The following is a 20,648-nucleotide window of genomic DNA, read 5'->3' as shown; positions in this document are numbered from 1 at the left end:
AGAACAGGTTCAATAAATGGCCCAAGTACAACTGGAATGGAGTCAAAGATTGAGCTCGCAAAAAGAAATTTAAAACCCATAGGGCACTAGGCCAACGAAACAGGGGCTAATCCCAAACTACTGAGGTTGCACGGATGGAGATAACTTTAGTACATAATAGAAACAAATGCAGAACCTCAAACCCAAAAATGAAGGGGAGCTTGAGAGGGTGTATCACTCTCTATCTCTATTTACAGTTAAAGATTTTATGAAGTTTTTACATAAGCCGGCAGAAATTTACATTTTTAGAAAAGTAGGTTACATGGTAAAAGTTTCGGATCTTTCCCGCTGGTTAAACAGCTGAGCTAACAAGAAATAAAGATGTTAAACGGCCATTACCTTACTGAAGAACTGCTGCCTGAAGAAAGAGACACCTCCCGCCTCCTGCTTTACATGCACACACTTAGTTAGATGTTGATCAAGTGGCCAAGAGCTGTGAAAATTCAGTTTATAAACCCTTGGGGAAAGTTCGAGACCTTTCATGAATAATTAAGCCACAACCTCTTACTTTTGTTGGTTAGCTTTAAGTTACACACCAAATCGAAGAAGAAGAAGCCTGTGATAGGCCGAAAATTAATTACAGAAATTAGGGATTGGCTGAATTCAAAACTGGCGGAAAGAAAACAACAATACTGCCAACCCAAAATTGAAAGAACATAATTTAGTAAAGAACAAACTTATGAATACAAAATTTCTTCAGATAAAGTTCCTTCACTTCGCACCTGGGTGCACGATCAGAGTTTTTGTAGTGACATCTATAACAGAATGTCCACTCTTCTTGATCAATGAAGAAAAAAACAAATAGAAATTCACACAGTACTAGCAACTTCATAATCACTAAATTTTAGTGGTGCCATCTTCAGAGAAAATTTATAAGTTGGTAAAGTTTCAAGTTCACTGTTTCTCCAGTAGTGGAGTTCTTACTGGCGCAACATTTAAATGTGCGGTGTAGAGGTTTACCTCCCGGTACAGTATTCATTGGAGACGTAATCCAGTTTAGTGACGTCAGCTATTCATCTCAGCATCTTAGTCTCCATGACGCCCAATCAACGTTCCCTATGGGAATCAACATCTATATCAATCAACATTGTCGGTCAAAATTCGCAACCATACATTGCCACTGTTCAGGTGATAATCCAACAGATTTTTTATTTGAGATTATCTTTCATCCTGCAGTTGCAAGTGACACCGGTCATTATTTGCCATTTCATCAAGGCTGTGGATATCCTTACATTGACCTCTTCGACAAGTCGGCTGTCATCAGTGATCGTGGAGGAAAGATAGTTGAATCTTGTCACTCAAGACAGGTCCACACCGTCTACTGGAATGGTTACGATTGGTTGTGGATCCAACTTCATACATTCACTCTTCTTTTTATTGAGACGCAAGGTGTATTGTGCAAGTTGATTGCTTCATTCTTGGGTTTGTTTTGCAGATCAACCCGTGTTTCAGAGGCCAGCATGATATTGTCTGTATATAGAAGCATCCATGGCAAAGGACGGTGGAGGTCTGCTGTTACGGTGTCTATCACTAGAACACTAGATGTTTATTTTAATTTTCAACACCAGTATAACAACTCAGCTCCAATTTTAATATTGTATGTGTAACAGATCAGATCCAATTTTAATATTTCAATTGTACATGTATAGAGGTTACTTATTAGTGTTGTTCATTTTAGTTTACCGTATTTACTCATGTATTAGACACCTCCCCCCCCCCCCCCTCCGGCTTTTCTAGATGAAGAAAATAAATAAATAAATCTTGCATACAAGAGCCCCCAACGTAAATTATCAGAGAAGAACAGTGACTCTGCTTCGAAGTGGGTACAAGCCTTACTGCAGCTCTGATGACATCACGCAAATTTGTGAATAGGTCAGTCCGTACGACCCACGCAATGAAAACACGTAACGAAGTCATGCGGTACATCTGTGTTCCGTAGTTAAGAAATGTCCACCGCAGTAGCGTAGACCTACTGCAGCTCTGATGGTGTCGCACAAATAGGTGAATAATTTCGTATACGACCCGCGCATTGCAAGCACGCATCAGTCACATATATATACACACACACACACACACACACACACACACACACACACATGTGTTCTGTAGTTAAGAATGTCATCGTACTGGTTAGAAAAATTAGCTGCGGTTCTCGGGAGTGTGAGTTCCATTCCCGGCACCATATTGCCAGAGATTTATGAAGGGAAGGAAAGTTGATATGCGGTAAAAATGTTACATGCAGCTCTCTTCCACTGGAGCCTGTTTAAAGAGAGTTGCACTACCCCGGGATGTGGAAATGAGTTTACTCTACTTAAGCAATATTCATAGTTGTTCCTATTAATATAGCAGGCGAGATCATGAACAAAGTGATCATTTAATATCTCGTAGCTCAGGCTGATAGAGAGGGTTTTTTTTTGGAGAGAAGTAGGTTCAAAACGTTATCAAAACAATTCAGTCATAACGATTGATTTACTTGCCAACGTACCTCATGAATAATAATAATTTTACACCCCCAGCTAACGATTTTCGGAGATGCCAAACAAAACATGGTACTAGCGTTAATAAAAAAAAAATGGATACAGCAATCATACAAAATTATACATTATGATAATAAAACATATTGCCACACCTGCAGATATCCATAAATGCAGCAAACTTTCTTGTTATTTACTTTTAATCTTCCCATCATTGAACTTCTGGCACTATGCGGCCACTTGATAGCATCCCTAACCTAAACAGAACAGTCCCTCTCATCCCATTTACACCAGTTTAGGTAAATCCTGATGTGATAAATGTGGAGAACAAGCATGAAATATACTTAAAAAAATAAGAGTTTGACTTTCAGCAGCAGCCGTTATCCAAAGAACGCTTCCAGTCACTATGTATTACATTCGGAAGTACAACTCGTAACATATGCTAGTTATCAGCTGGTTGCTTGGCACGCTTTTTACAGCACGGCTTTATTCGGAAGAAGTAGCTTCTGCTACACATACACAAACTGGGAATATCAGAGACTATCTCCACAAACCACTTGGGAATAGATCCTAACAGTATGGACTCTATAGTCGGGAACAAAACAATTTTTAATAGTTTCAAAAAAGACAGGACCTTGAATGCTCTTGATGCGTGACTGACGAGATGGCAGTGAAGATGACGTCATTTGGAATGACGACATGCCGGTAGCAAGGAAGCTGGCTGCACAAGACAATAATTCAAATGAAAGCAGTGATTAGGTTTACTCAAGTTTATTGTGTGGTAGGCCTGCTGCTCCATTGACAGAGACTGCCCATAAGTTCTTTTGTATCAATATTGCATAACATGATAATACGATACCCTTATCCCTCCATAGCGAGTTTTTACGACCGTATGCCCTTCCTAACATCAACCTAATCAGAGGAATTAACGAGATGAAACAAATGACGTTATATGAGTAACTAAAACTGACTGTATTTACTTTATATGCAGGCCTGAAAGTAGTGTCCACCATGTATTGTCTTTTTACATTTAAAAATACTGCCTTCCAACGAAAATAGCCAGTATAACTCAAATACATTCATAAGTTTGTTAAAGAATAGCGTAGAAAGTTTACATGTATAATTTAAAGCTCTTTATAGCTTAGAAGCCATGTGTTCACTGCACAAAATTTAAGGTTGTCGCATACTGCACCCCCCCCCCCCCCTTACTTTTTTTTAGCTGCTAAAATGGGGAGGAAAAAAAAAGTCTAATACGCGAGTAAATACGGAAATACCAGTTTCACACATGACAAAATTCGACTAAAGGACTTCAAATTCGTGAATTATAGTATTATAGCCTGAGAGTTTTTTTTTTACCTCTTTTGTAAAATAATTTGTAATGTGTACATAATATTTTTGAAGTGTTAATCTGATTGTATTCGCACTATACAATATTATAAATTTAAGTTCATGGCTGAAGATATCCATAAATGCAGCAAACTTTCTTGTTATTTACTTTTAATCTTCCTGTCATTGAACTTCTGACACTGTGCGGGCACTTGGTAGCATCCCTAACCTAACAGTGATAAGTGATTTGACATAATATTAAATGGTACTGAATATGAGGACCTTCATTTTAATTTCTTATTAATGTGAACTTTTCTCAGGCCAGCAACTTTGATCAGCCAAGCTCATCAAGGAATATACTCAGTTCAAAAAAAATAAGGGGAACATGTTTCGTAACGTCTGGTATATGAACGTTAATTTGGTAGATGGGGTTCCAATGGTCGTACAGCATACCTTGAGACCTTAGCTACTCAGGGTACGTCAAATCGAAGTTATACTCCATCTGTAGGTGTAGCCATGCATTAAACTTCAGGTGAACCCTCAAAACAAAGTGAATAGTGGTGCGTCCGTGTGTCGTTGTGAGGTACATAGACTGCTGCGGTCATTTGAGCACGTACTTCAACCAGCACACCCCATGAGACATCTTAACGAGGTTCAAGTCGCAAGGGCCATAATTTTGATCCAGGAAGGATGACTTTTCGTTGTGTTGCTGTGTATCTCAATGTCACTCCGTCAGTTATTCACCTCTTATGGATTCGCTACGATGAGACAGGCCCTTTCACACGGAGGGCTGGACAAGGTCGTGGATGCATGACAACCCCACAAAATGAGCGATATATGATCATCTGTGCGTTGCGGCATCGTTCAGCAACTGCCAGAGAACTGTAACTAGACCTCAGGAAGGACACTGTAGTCACGGTGTCTGACCAGGCAGTAAGGAACAGGTTAAGGGAAGTGCCCTTATGACCCCGAAGTCCTGCTCGAGTGCCCCATTTAACGCAGCAACATTGCGCAGCTCGCCTTCTGTCTGCCCGTACCGGCGTCAAGTGGCAACTTCGCCAATGGAGACCTGTGTTGTTCACAGTCGAGTCCAGATTTCCCCTGACACAGCGTGATGGATGTCAACGTGTATAGAGACGCCGTGGTGAGCAGTACATGCCAAATGTCCAGGAAGGCGACTGATTCGGACAAGGTTCTGTGATGGTGTGGGGTGGCATCAGTATTGATAGCTGTATGGATCTTGTTGTCGTCCGTGGTAATCTTACCACTGCCGGGTACATCGAGCAGATACTGCTACAGCATGTGTTGGTTGCTGCACACAGTGTTGGCCCTGAAATGCCAGGACTCACGTAGCGTGCATCACCAGAGCTGTCTTGCGAGAACTGGTCATTCAAGAGCCCTGACCTTAATACCATCGAGCATGTGTGGGATAGGCTTGACAGAAGTGTTCGTGGGCATACTGTTCCACCACAGACTCTCCAAGACCTCGAACGGGTTCTCACTGAAGAATGGGACCTGATACCGACACATGACCTCCGTCGACTTATACGGAGCATACCACGTAGGTGCCAAACTGTGATAAATGCTCATGAAGGACATGCACCATACTGAAGCCCTCCAACTGTGATAAATATCCATCCTGGAGGACTGTTATCACTTTGTCGTCGCCCCTATTTGGACATTTCCGTTTGTGTTCTGAAAATGGACGTGAATCCATCAATGGTCTTTTGTATACTTCAACGGTAAAGAACGAAAGGTTTAGTTGGTAATATACCTGGGAGTGAGGTATTGCTTTGTGGAGCATGGCATACATTTAAAGACATGTTCCCCTACTTTTTTGAACTGTGTACTAAATAACTTATCTGTTATCTGAATCATATTAATATCTAATGTCCTCCTTACTTGAGACATTTTAGATTATCATTTAGATAATGATTACATTTATTGCATTTAATACAATTGCACATTTTCTCTTTTAGATTAATTTTAATCATGTACTCGTTCTCCAAGGCTGTATTCATATCATTCAGCAATTTCTCTAGATCTTCTGCAGGCTCAGACAAAGCTAAATCCACAGATCTTGGATTTCTGACTTCCTCTGTTAGAACTTTGATTCCTTTTCCAAATTTTTTCTTTGTTTTCCATGATGGTGTGTTCTATCTAAACTTCAAATCGATGGGGATAAACTGCAACCCTGCCTAGCTTTTAGCTGATTATATTTCATATCCGTTGACTAACTTTGAGGTGACAAATGTGGTTTACATGACAGGTATATTTACTAGGGTAATTCAAATGAACCTAACCATAGTTAAAAGCATTGCTGAAAACATGTAAATAAGCAGAGGCCATAAGAGTTCCAGTTAAATAATCCCTGCACACATATGCACAATGACACACTAAAACACAAAAAGTCCTGGAAGAAAAAAAATTACAGAAACAGGCATGTGCTCACATAAGACACTTGTTCGTTCCTTTCCAATACTCACACTATTGGGTCATTTTCTCCTTACATGTTTGCACTGTGTTCCTAATCTTTGTCCACCTGTATTTATCTAATGTTTCTTCCCTTTTTCTGTATTTATTTGGGCTTCCTTGTTATTCTGTATGAGCAGCAACAAGACTGAATATCTCTCAAGATGGCCACTCAATGAGTGTTGATGTCTGCTGTCTTGACGAAGCTGGCAAGCAGAAATGAGCTCCTTGGCGGCTGAGAAGAGGTGGCTATAGAACTGGGATTGATGATGAGAGCCTATTTATTCAAAGATGGAAGTGTCTGAAGAGGAGGAGAAAGTCTTTGTTCTCCTGTGTTTTCCGGTTCGCACTTTCTGCCGCTCCTAATAAGAGATCCTTATATTGTTCCTCTCTATACATGGCTTGACAGAGATTTTAAAATCTATGGGACTGACGTTTCTGGATAGTTGATGCGGGAAATAGTTTCTTCAAGGAATGGATAATGCCAGATTTTAATACATTATATAATTAAGAGGCTCACGGGACCATGTAATTGAAATGAATAATCCAGGAAAGTGTTTCTGGGAATGGAAAATCAAGGCTTCACTGTAGTATGTTCTGCCTTGTGTAAAACTCACAATTTGAAGTCTTTCTCTTTATTTTAAACCGAAATGGCAAATAGGCTCCTTTCCACACACCCCTCCACGACAAGAATAGGGACTGGAACTGACTGCATCAACTTAACCCCTTAGGCAGGAAACTCCGTTCCCGTAAACCTTACCTAGGCAGGAACAGTTTTCTTCACAATATAAAATACCATATATACGCGAATAATCCGAGGATACATTTCTCAAAATCTGACGGTGGGAAACTGGAGTGTGGATATTATTTGTTCCAAAGTTCGTACAGGTCACATGACATACAGAAATATGGAACTTAGTAGTTTTCTGGCTGCTTTGTTGGCAACTCTATTACTGCAACAACTGAGAAGTAAAGTGCGTAACGAGTGTATTCCAAGGCTTTAACTTTTACATTTTAAAAAAATCCACATCATTCCATCAACAAGTGGTCTCACTCCCAAACATTAATTTAATGAGAGAATACTAATAATAATAATGTTATCTGCTTTACGTCCCACTAACTACTTTTACGGTCTTCGGAGACGCCGAGGTGCCGGAATTTAGTCCCGCAGGAGTTCTTTCACGTGCCAGTAAATCTATCGACACGAGGCTGTCGTATTTGAGCACCTTCAAATACCACCGGACTGAGCCAGGATCCAACCTGCCAAGTTGGGGTTAGAAGGCCAGCGCCTTAACCGTCTGAGCCACTCAGCCCGGCTGAGAGAATACTATAAAGACTTCTAATTACTATGGTTATTCGTACATACTTTTAATTTTTGTAATATTTTAAACGTATATTCAATACTGTAATGTACCAGATTAATGACAACAAATTTTGAAACCTGTCCTAGCTTGTAAGATGACTGTTTAAATATGAATGATCAGTGTTGAATAGATGGATCAGGAAATGTAAATTCTGTTAAGGAATAAGGTAAGGTGTTTTAGGTGCAATAGATTATAACTGGGCTTACACTGGCAAGAATCCAATCATCTGGAGGGAAAAGAGATGAAATATGCTCAAATTATACCAAAGTTCAAGTGATTAATGATCGTAATCTCCAACTGAGGGAGGCGTTCTAGGCAGATTCTGTAAACGACAATATAATATCCAAGAATTTCTTGAAGTGGGTGCCACTTACAAAGGGATCTTGAACAGCGTACAAAGGATGATAGAGGCCTGTAAAAGGTGGTTTTCTGTTCTTATATAGGGTCTGTGATTCAAACGTTGAGAAAACCTGTTTATGCTGTATTCAAATAAAATTGCATCAGGCAGCGCTGAAGAACTGCTTGGTTTGCAACTGCCGTCTAAACATGAACTGTTTGCAACTCTCATAAAAATTAACAATGTGACAGCTAACATTTCTGGGGAAACCTTTGAAGAAAGGCAAGAATCTAACATTTTTCAACACAACGTTAACTAAGATCCTAATAATACATATTTAACCCTAGAGCATGGTTTCTCCAATTCTGTGTTAAATTTTACTTAAGAAATGTTAACTAACAACTGTTATTAATTTAACACTTTGGTTACAAGTGCCCTGTTTCATGAACACGTTTCCAACATTTGTTACAAAACAATTTTTAAAGACAAATTAACAATTTGCGTGAGATTTCTGAACGCGTTTGGCAGTGAGCATCTTGTTTATTTACAAATAAAGCGCTCCTAGTGCTGGATTGTTATATCGCAAAATTCAGTATATTCTCATATGGGTGCAATCTAAGGCTCCTCCATCACCGGGTAAATGTGATAATTGGTATGTCTTGGATGATTTTCGGGCGTTCTTTTAATGCAGGGAAAATTATGCAATTCTTTGTTAACCCTCCAAGCCGGTATTAAAAGTTGGCCAAGTTTAACTCTACACCAGTAATTAATTTTAGAAAAATATCCCAATTTTACATGCTGTCACAAACATTGCTATAATGTCTAAACAACTTGTCCAATTTTGTTCAAAATAAGTGGACACACAGTTCATGTCACGCAGATGTTGTATCTAAATACGAAAAGGTGGCACGCAAAGTTGCAGACCTGACATGTTTAAGTAAAATGTGTTCACCTTTTAGTGCTCTATCACCTCCACTTGGTCCGAAGCGGATCCTGGCTCATGACCCTTGTCCTCAATTTTTTCAAAAACGAAAGCGTATTGACCTAAACACTTATGAGTTACTGTTGAGTGTCCCCCAACAGGTACATTAAGCTCGTTGAAATTGATTGGACGCAGGGTCTGACCTCTTCTTGTAAAAACTATAAGCAACTGCTGCACTGGAGACACTGATAAGTAATCTGTTGGAAACTTCAACCTATTTTCAATTTCTTCTAGTACCTTTTTCATTATGGCTTTGGTCGCACCGACACAGATAGGTCTTATGGCGACAATAGGATAGGAAAGGCCTAGGAGTTGGAATGAAGCAGCCATGGCCGTACTTAAGGCACAGCCCCAGCATTTGCCTGGTGTGAAAATTGGAAACCATCTTCAGGGTTGCTGACAGTGGGATTCAAACCGACTATCTCCTGGATGCAAGCTCACAGCAGCGCACCTCTAACCGCACGGCCAACTCGCCCATTGTATTTGTTTGTTTGTTTGTAATGTGCTGCACCAAAGAAGGGCTAATGTCCACCATTATTTACCCACACTGTAGTATTTACAATTTTGCAAGTATTAGTTCTTTATTAAGTGAATTAAGTGAGAAGTATTGTATAATAAACAAATACATCATTTAAATACATATTTGAAATTCTTACACATCATTCACACCTTCATTCAGATTCATCCACCTCACTCATACACTCATAGCATATGTTTGTCTTTTGACTGTGTTTTCCATAAACATACAAGTTGCATTTTCTACAAATAATGGTCGATTTTGCTCATTTCTTTACTTTTTCACTCTTGGTGCGACATTTTTTGCTACATGTAAGGCATCTCCCTTTCCCTGATGGCTGCTGCTGATTCTGTGTGTTTTGGTGATTTTCTTCCTGAGGATGGCTTCCATTGACATGATATTGTTCTGCAATCCAATTATGTTTGCAGCACGATGTTCCATATTTCATTTGATTAGTTGTTATCCCAGTTCCTGTAGATAAAAGCACCGCCTGTTTTCTTTTTGTACCAGTCTGGGTATTCATAATGTACAGAGTATAAGAATTTATGCGTGCAAGATCAATTAGGGTGTAAAATATTAACATTGGCCAAAGATGGGTAACTCTCTTAGTAGTATACATCCTGGCCATTTGATCAAGGGTGTCAACAGAGCCTTTGCTCGAGTTATACAATAAATTTATATCTGACTTTTTTTTTCCATCTTCAGAAACTTTGGCATTCTGATGTTGTGATGACAGCATGATTAGGTTCTTCTTAGGTTTAGAAATATAAAACACTAACGTGACAGGTGGTTCTCCAGATGTAGGGTTAGTGTATGTGAACTTGCTTGAGAGCAATTCTCTTCCAGTTATGGTTTTCAGTACTTCAGGAATATGTTTGTGATTAATTTTCATGGTGCCATCTGAAGTAATTTTACACTCGTACCGATCTTCAGCAAGTGGATAGAACCGGTCAGTAGTCACATTTTGACCTGTGTCCTTTATTGGAGCAACAAGTCTTTTGACAAGTTCTCTAGGGCCTCTTGATTCAGGAGTTGTTCCTTCTTGTTTGCCAGCCTAAACTTCCATACTATGAACATATCGACAGTCATAGTCAGCAAGAAGTCTGATGAGGATACCGTATTAACTCAGATTCTCTTTCAAAAAGACTTCAAATGGGCATCTATCTTGAAACAGGGAAAGCATTTCAGTTATGGTAGTGTTTTTACCAGCTGGACAATACTTTGGAAATACTGTATGTCATTCAAAAGTTGAAATATTTCTCATAAAGGAAAAAATTTGTCATTAGATCTCCTAACCAGCTTTGTGTTCTTAATATCAAAACAGATGACAGATCACGAAATCTGTTCCGACTCATGCTGGCTATGTACTGTATACTTACTGACTTTCCAAGCTCTTGCTACTTTTTTTGCTAGTTGCTTTACGTTGCACCGGCACACAGGTCTTATGGCGATGAGGAGTCAGGAAAGGCCTAAAAATGGGAACGAAGTGGCCGTGGCCTTAATTAAGGTACAGCCCCTTCCAAGCTCTTGGGACCATAAGTCGTGGTAATCTAGGTTGTTGTCATTATTAACGCCCATCGAAATGAGAGTACCTATGATTGCAAGGATTTCAGTTGGACACGTTTCTTTGACACCCTTTCTCTTTTCTTCCCCGTTTGTGAGTTGCACAATTTTAGACAACTTCATCAGTAAAGAACTTTCCAAAAGATTCTTGTATTGTGATTACCTGACCAGCTTGTTTCAATCCAGACTTTCCATGTATTATATTTGCAAAAGTTCTTTGCATGGGGTGAGGCAGATAGGTACATAAACCCTTCCACATTTAGCCACATACTCCACAATTCTTACACTTGCACTATTGTTGTTATCACTAATATTCCTATCAGTTTCACTGTCACTTGCTGTGTATACAGTAAAATTGAGTTCTACATCGTCATCATCATTATCATTATCACAGTCCATGTCTTCAATCTGATGGACTTCATCTTCAGTTTCACTAACACACTCATAAAAAAGATCACATTCTAAAACTGCTTTTGACTCTCTTTCCATGTTATAGAATTATCTGCACATATTTCTGAATTGTACCATGATCAGAGACAGAAAAACACTGTTTATAAAATGAGTATTCAATCCATGCATCAATGCAATATAATGTCAGTTTCCAAATAAATCCATTGTTACATGTGCTTGCAGTTTCGAACAATAAGGGCCATTGCTGTAACATCTATATATTATAACCTGTCAATGGTCTCTAGGTAAAGTATGAAGGAGCCATTGAAAGTTATAATGAATAAATCAACAGAAACTGTGCAGAAGTACATGTCCAGCAAGAATACGTCCAATCTCTACGTCCAACTAGGTCCGTAAACCGAGATAACTTGCTCATTTAAGAGGAAATTTAATGGAAATAAAATGAGGAGAAATTCATAAGCTCAGAACCCCGCGGTGTTCGGATAACTGAGTTAAGAAAGCATGAATTGGGATACGAATAGAGACCAGCAAATAAAAGATCACATCTACAGCTGAGAAGAAGTCAAATCTCGTATGTAACATTCAGGTCCAGGAATATCACACGGCGGAGGCCATGGAATGGTTTTGAATAGTGCAAGTTTAATTATTAAGAAGGCACGTGTGGAGTAATGGATTGTATGCATTAAGAAGATGAATCAATAGCAGAATATGTTCCTTTGCGTATTTTCTTGAATGAAGAGAGTGACCGTGTTAGATAAAATGTTCCTCAAATGTCAAAAAACAGATGGAAGGGAGATTGCAGTATGGTAATTTTGGTAGGAATCATGAAATGCAAACTAATGTGTTATTGTAATATTATAAACATAAGATTTTGTTTTTATGTCAATGAATGAAAAAAAAAAAAACCCCATCGAAGAAGGTTGACTAAAAGAACAGCTCTGGTACACGTTGAGAGAAGGAATTGATGAAATTATAAGGCATTGAAAGATATTGTAAGGTTTCGCCATTGTAAAGGTTTTAAGAGCTCGACAACATAGTGTGTAACAGTAATACGCGAAAATAAGGCAAGTGTCGTAAACAAAATTGACATACTTAAAAATCTTGTTGCACTGTATTAATATTACGTGTATAAGTTTTAGATTGGAAGGACGAAGGACCTGGTTTATCATTATAATGAATCCAAACAAGACAGAGATGTGGGCCTAAATCAAGACTAGTGTCTTGATGGGTCCGAATTCATATGGAATTAGCTGAAATGATATGGAAATGAATGTCCATGGCTACAGCAACCAAGATAATAATAATGTTATTTGCTTTACGTCCCACTAACTAATTTTTAAGGTCTTCGGAGACAGCGAGGTGCCGGAATTTAGTGCCTCAGGAGTTCTTTTACGTCTCCACTATTCGACCCTCTCCCCGCCGAAGAAAGCCGAAGAGTGTTCACGGTTGTCTGCGGTTTAATCATTCCAGGTCTGGAACTTTGGACTGTTAGATAGGCAGCGTAGTCCTGTTCGTTAAAAGTGAGAAAATGTGTGGTGTTTCATTTGAACGAGTATTTCGTAATATGAAAGCATTGCTTTTAAACGCGCCATTCCTATTGACGTCGTATGTTCATTTCAATTGGGAAAACCACTAAGACAGTCTTTCTGAGGATGTAAAAAGGCATTATAACAAAAACATCCCAACCTGATTCTGACTGATGGTATAAAATTGGGTCTACCATTACAGTGAAAATTCCCTGTCTCCATACGAGAAAAGATATTTGGTGACCTCCCGTCGCGTTTCTAGGGTAACATTAAGAGCCATACAGTTGAAGACAATCTTGCTCACAACATGTACACTACCTAACCTAGAATTCTGTAGCGAAGCATGGGTACATCAGCTAGTATTAAATAAGTCAATAAAGAAAGCAACTGTGGAATTACAAATGAAAGGAAAACAGGAGTCTGAGGAAGCCACATTGCTATACACGAACATGGTTAATACGTAAAGAATAGTAAAATTAATATACTTAAAACACAGTGATTGGGAGACACATAATTTCTCTGATCTGCCTGCATTTAATGGAAAAAGAGGAAAAATATACCTGTAGATTACTGTATATGATAGAAAATGATTAGTACCATAAATTACCGAGCTCGATAGCTGCAGTCGTTTAATTGCGGCCAGTATCCAGTATTCGGGAGATAGTAGGTTCGAACCCCACTGTCGGCAGCCCTGAAAATGGTTTTCCGTGGTTTCCCATTTTCACACCAGGCAAATGCTGGGGCTGTACCTTAATTAAGGCCACGGCCGCTTCTTTCCCACTCCTAGCCCTTCCCTGTCCCATCGTCGCCATAAGACCTATCTGTGTCGGTGCGACGTAAAGCAACTAGCAAAAAAAAAGTACCATAAATTCTACTATACCTGGGGAGACTTGGAAGCATCTCTTTTTTTCTTCGGTGGAGTAGGTCCCTCTGATTCAGAACAGGAATTTTCTCCAAGAGCTTCATCCAGAAAGTCATCTATATCATCCAGTACTGCAGATTCAGACATATCACTGTCACTGGAGTCCTGGAGAAAATTATACAATGAAAATAGTTTTCTCCATGTAATACAAATATTTATTTACAAATTCATACAACCTACTTTTTCATGAACTGAATGTTTCAATTAAAATGAAAAGACTAGAAATAACACTACCATGCCATTCACACGTTGGGATTTTTACATAATAATTTGGATAATAGGTTTTATCAAAATCTGATTTTGCATATTTGAGAAAATTAATGAATCCCTATGGAAGATCTTGCTTCTGGCATTTTAGTCAACATTTATCTGGATCATCTTGAACAGACCAAAATAATAGGACAATAGAGGGTCTTACTCTATGGATACGCTTTGTAGACGCCTTTATAGTAATATATCAAAGAGTGAACAATAGTGATAATATCCTCAATATTTTAAATTCATTGGATTCCAGAGTAAAGTTTACTGTAGAAAAAAACAAAGAATGTTCCATAAATTTTTTAGACATAAGACGGGATAAGGAAGAGTATTTTTAAGTTACATAGAAAGCCCACTTTTACTCCTATTACGATAAAGAACCATTCATTACATCCGGAATCACAAAAAAGATAGGCTTACTATAGTCACATGTACAGAGCATTTAATATACCTCTCTCCCACGTAGAACGAGAAAAAGAACTGCTCTTTATCCGTAAACAAGCCCAATATAATGATTTTGGACTTAATATGGTAAATAAAATAATCAGAAAATTCAAACAGAAGTTTCATACTAATTTAACACCTAAAATAAAGAGGATAAACATGCCAGGTTCACTTTCAACAATTGTAATATATATGCAGTAACGAATTTGTTCAGAAAACGTAACTATAAGATTGCGTCCCCCGAAGGTGGAACAAGCTTAGGAACACACACATCATTACTTTACAAGACGGAAAGCTGCATCAGCCGTCGCTCCTCCAAGGACACAGTTGATTCTGTCAACAAGGTATGAGACCACTCCTTTATATACTAGGTTTCTTTTTCTTTATTTTTTTGCTAGGGGCTTTACGTCGCACCGACACAGATAGGTCTTATGGCGACAATGGGATAGGAAATGCCTAGGAGTTGGAAGCGGCCGTGGCCTTAATTAAGGTACAGCCCCAGCATTTGCCTGGTGTGAAAATGGGAAACCACGGAAAACCATTTTCAGGGCTGCCGATAGTGGGATTCGAACCTACTATCTCCCGGATGCAAGCTCACAGCCGCGCGCCTCTACGCGCACGGCCAACTCGCCCGGTATACTAGGTTTCCTCGAGCAGAGTTAAAACACGTTTTTAAAAGCAATCCCCCATTTTATTTCATTTCAGATTTTGGGGAAGCTCTTTTAATAATAGTATGACAGAAATCAGTTTCAGGGATCCTGAATTAATAGAATTCAGGAGACCTATTTAAAAAATTAAAACAAACAACATTCGCCTTGGAAGGTGCAAATGAAGAGAGCATCCTTGTTCAATTATGGAACAGTGACACAAGAAAATTACAGTGGTTGATCATATTATTAGGGCCACTAGGTAAGAATTGAAGAATTTATGTTTGGATCATTATTCCCTTGTAAGTGTTTACTTATTGCTTATTTTTATGGTTGGATATTCTTAATTACACATTTCCATAGTTAAATTCAACAATCAGCCCTACATTAAGAAGCCTAATCATGAAAACTCTGGTCAAGAATTGAGAAAGGCGCCAATTGTGTTACAGTTCCCTGCTGACTGTTGTTGGAGTAACACACGTGATTTATTGTAGATTTGTTTCCTTGCATCTCTTGTGCGAACATTGCTCTCTAGGTGATACAGTGAAGTGACAAGATTAGAATACAGTTAATTATAGTTCAGTATATACTTAAAAATACAGGTATTTAGAAAACAAACATGGGGAAAGCTAAAGACCTTTCTCCCAGTAAAATTTCAGAAATAAAAACACTTTGAAAGAATACGGATTATTCTCATAGAAAAATAGCGTCTAACACTTCTGTTTCAAAGTCAACAATGGACAGAATTAAAAAAAAAATTGACCAAGGCACGAATTTGTCACCTGAACGGTGGGTAAATGAGGCCGCAAAAGAATCACTTCTCAACGAGCAGAGTGCCTGTTAAGAAATATCGTCATTAAACACAGAAAAGTTTCAATGAAAGTAATTTCAACAAAGATTCGACAAGCGGGGATCAACGTATCTTCAAGGACAGCTCGGAGGAGGATCAACGAGCTGGGTTTCGCTTGTCATCGTCCAGCAAAGAAACCATCACTGACACCAACCATGATGAAGAAGCGACTATTATGGGCAAAACAACATCGAAATTGGACTGCTGTTGAATGGAAAAGGGTAAGCTGTTTACAAACATTATAATTTGTTTACTTCCTCCCTGCTATGCTCAACCGCACTTGGCGTAAACAGGTTTTAATACAAAACTACAGTTTTTTCCAGGTTTGCTTCTCGGATGAGTCATCAATACATATCCTTGATGACAGATCTGTATTTGTGAGGAGGCGCAAGGGTGAGAAATACAAGCACCCGTTAAGTGTCGTGGTGTGGTCCGTCATCAGTAGTAATGGAACCGGCCGCCTGTATATTGTCGAAGGAACCATGGACCAACACCAGTACATTAAGGTTCTGGAGAAACGGCTACTTCCACAAGTTCGTGAATGGTTCCCAGATGGCAAATTTGTGTTTATGCATGACTCTGCACCTTGTCACAAGGCTAAAACTGTGACAAAATTCCTTCTGGACAACAAAGTGAAGGTTCTGGACTGGCCTGGCAATTCTCCTGACCTCAACCCAATCGAGAACCTTTGGGGACTAATGAAGATGAAAATTTGTGCTCATAATGTCACGAATAAGATCCAACTGATCGAAAGACTAATCAATGTGTGGCATCATCATGGTGAAATTAAAAAACGCTGCCTCAGATGCATTTGTAGTATGCCAGATAGAGTCGAAGCGGTAATTGCTGCGAAGGGAGGTGTTACAAAATATTAGATTTTCCTAGTTTCCTTAGTTTTTCATGATTTTCATAAATACTTCAAATGTAAAATTGTGTAATATGTTTGTCAAAAGTCAATTTTAGATTAATTAAATGTATAGAAGTGAAGTTGAATTGTGTATGTCTTATCAAGTTTGAAAAATACAACTTTCACCTAGTGGCCCCAATAATATGATCAACCACTGTATTTCTCAAAAACTTTTCATTAGTAGACAAGCAGAATATCATATAACATAGTGAAAAAAGTGCTGGATACAAATAACATTTTTTACAACATCTGTTCAAATGAATAGATATAGTTTTAAAATAGGGTAAATAAGTAAATCCACTTTCCCTCTCATATCACCACCCCATTCAACCATCCACATTGATTTTAAATTATTTTAACTTTTAAATTCACGTAGATTTTCAATAAAACTAGCTGATATACCCGTGCTTTGCTACGGCATTCTCAGGAAGAGTCTCTCTGTGGTTTTCTAACTGAAGTCAACACAGGTCATTACAAAAACGTCTGTATGAAAGTAGTGTACCCGATGCATTTACTGGACGTATTAAAAATGGCGCCTACGGAAGGTAGAGGCCAGCCAAGGCAAAGAAATGTGTAATAGGGTATCGATATTGATGTATGCTAGAAGGCCATGACTAACTTAAACCTACCACTATGAAGGTGGTGTACAATGGTGTAGAATCGATAGAATTGTTTTTAAAAAAATAAGAAGGATCAAACAGATTATTATAAAAACTGACTTAAAATTGACGTGGTAAGGACAAGTTATCCCGAACATCGCTCTCAAAAATAAGCAAGATTTGCAATATCTAACGTGAAATTTTAAGCTGAGAAGACGGAAATATTGAACGAAACGAAGAGATAAACGTTGAAATACCGTAAAGAGGGAATAAAATCCAGAAGTTTTGAAAAGTCCGTCCAAATACTTAGACGCAAAATCGTTTGGAAACAAGAAGTTGATTGAGACGTGAGAGCTCGAGGTTGAGCTATATTAAGTGGAAATAATAGCAAGAACAACCTAAATAAAGAGGCAATCATTATAAAAAATATATATATACTACGCAGAACCATGATGAACTCATATTTTCCAGAATCGACGCATATTGTCTGCTGTGTTCCTGAACAGATGATGGCTTGCTAAATCGGCATAGACCAACCTGGAGGGAGATGTCATCCTGGCTGTTAAAACCACCCGACCCGTGTGGAGGAGGTCACTCTACCTGAGATACCAGAGGTGGAGAACCTGCCCAGTTCTCAATCCAAGGCCTGCGACCAGACCGAAGAGCAACTAAGGCCCGAGATATTGAATGGCGAGCTAAGTAATAGTATTAAGTAGTATAATTTCTTATGTAGAGTATTACCAGTATATGCAATAGATCTGAATAGCCTAAGCGTGAGATAATTAAGTGTGCAGTGAATATAAGAAAGTGCAGTGTGAAATATTTAAGACGATATCTCGTGACAGAATGGTGACGTGTTTACTACATTATCTTATCAAGGATGAAGGAATACGATTTAAAATGTGACATAGTGTAACAGCTGTTTTCAAAGAATCCCGGTTAGTTAGAAAGATCCATGAGTGATGTAATACCAGTCAAACCCAGTTACGTCACAGAGGGACGCATGTTTGAATTGGTTAAGTTAAGTTAAATTACCATACTCTTTGCTGTGTGAATATATTGAAAGAATAGATACTGAATTTGGGGTTATATGTTGAATTGTATGACAAAATGCGTTTTGAGGAACGAATTCTGCGCTATTGGAGAGATACGTATCGTTGTGTTTAATTAATATTGGAGGTTAAACGCGGTAATTATAGATGTTAAATGAATTAAATATGGGTTGAAACGAAGGTTAATAATGAAATAATGGAAGTACATATGGTATTTTAAATGATATATTGCGCAGATTAACAGGAAGTAAAACGTATATGATATATATAATGTGCGATGTAGGAGCACATGTAAAGCGACTACGGAGTATAAGTATGCCCCAGGGAGGAACTATAGCAAGGTATGGACAATAAAATTACGCATATTTTAATGAAGTGTGAAAGTGGTTTGACAATAATAACAGCAACCGGTAAATGAATACATGATTGTATCATATTCTGAATGAATGGTAATTGCGTGGAAGATCAAACTTGTATGCAACTAGTATGATAATGTAGTGTTGAAATATCTTTATGTAGGCATTTGCACATCTATATATGAAAAATGCTTAGCGACTATGTGCATATTGAACTGGAATACGTTACATAAGAAATTATCTAGCTAGAGTAGGGAAATTATTCGAGATTTACGTAGGATATCATCGATGTTTCGTTAATCTGAAATATTATTAGAGCGAATATTTAGTTAGGAGCCGAAATTTAAGTGGCAATCGAACCGAGAAACTTAGTGCGTCATTCAATATTTCATTTTCTTCACTGTAGTCTGCACCAACGAACTCAGATAATTTTCAATGTAACTTAGGTCACTGATATTTGTATTCAGGTCACTTTATTCAAATTCAGTTCATTTCCGCGATAACTTGAACAATGTAATGGTTGTATTTTTGATGAGGGTGTATAATTAACACCGTGAGTGATGGAATAATTTATTGATATACCGAATTTTGACCGTGGTCTGAAGACTTTGATATAGTACATACTTAAGTGACCAGATGTAAATTTTAATAAGAAGATGAAACAAAGCAACATTTCATTTCAGGAATACGCGACCCAGAATGTTAAGATATGTAAACTTAGTTTAGGAGTAAGGCAGCGCTGATCTAGAATATTTGATTCAGTAATTAAAAATATTTATTTATTAGGTTGATAATTGGAAGATTATGAGCAATACTTGACATTAACCATTTCTTTCGCGAATCTTGATAGTTTAATAAATGTGTTTCTTGATTAATTTTTATAGAATGGAATGAGTTTTCATTTATAATGGTAGTCTGTAGTTGTACGTAGTGAGTAAGGTTCTCATTATGCGGATGTGTTTTTCGAAAGGTTGACTGAAGTTTATGTTCGCAAAATCCACTACTGAGCGTTGAATTACGTAATTCTGAAACGCATATGATGCCGCTATTTTCTCTTTGAACACACGTTAAACCAAAACATAGAAAAATTAACCATTTTTCTGGAGGCATGAATACCCTGAGATATGTAACTGACTAGTTGGGAAAATACTGTGGTCACCCTGACCCGTAGGGTGCAGTAGCAATTAAAAGCAATGTTATCATATAAAATACTCGATCAAATGAAAAACCGCACATTTCCTCACTTTTAACAAACAGTACTACGGTGCCGATCTAACAGTCCCAAGTCCCAGTGCTGGAATGACCAGGCTACAGACAGCCGTGAACACTCCCCTGCCATTATTTATGTAAGTTAAGTGTGTACACTGCTCATTCCAATCAGTGCCACAGAGTAGGGACTGAATAGCTCGAATGCTATGATGAACCAGTGTGTTACATACCAGTAGTATCAAAAATTTATGAACCAGAGGAATGGCATGCTAAAGAAGAAAGTTATCTAACTCCCAAGCTACTTCCTGCCAATATTCAGGCGACCGGGCGAGTTGGCCGTGTGGTTAGGGGTGCGCAGCTGTGAGCTTGCATCCGGGAGATAGCGAATTCAAA

At 38.3% G+C, this 20,648-nt stretch overlaps 1 protein-coding gene across 1 annotated transcript in view; it reads right to left on the bottom strand.

Moving 5' to 3' along the window:
• Positions 1-20,648, bottom strand: part of LOC136875936 (anillin-like) — a 332,763-nt gene that overhangs the window by 148,926 nt on the left and 163,189 nt on the right. Inside the window, exon 12 of the mRNA XM_068228263.1 lies at positions 13,892-14,030. Coding sequence (XP_068084364.1) covers positions 13,892-14,030 — 139 coding nt within the window. The remainder of the gene's footprint in view (positions 1-13,891; positions 14,031-20,648) is intronic.

The sequence above is a fragment of the Anabrus simplex genome, chromosome 6, assembly GCF_040414725.1.
Source record: "Anabrus simplex isolate iqAnaSimp1 chromosome 6, ASM4041472v1, whole genome shotgun sequence".
Lineage (NCBI taxonomy): Eukaryota > Metazoa > Arthropoda > Insecta > Orthoptera > Tettigoniidae > Anabrus > Anabrus simplex.
The sequence above is the reverse complement of the archived record's forward strand: the minus strand, read 5'-3'. Positions and strand labels throughout refer to the sequence as shown.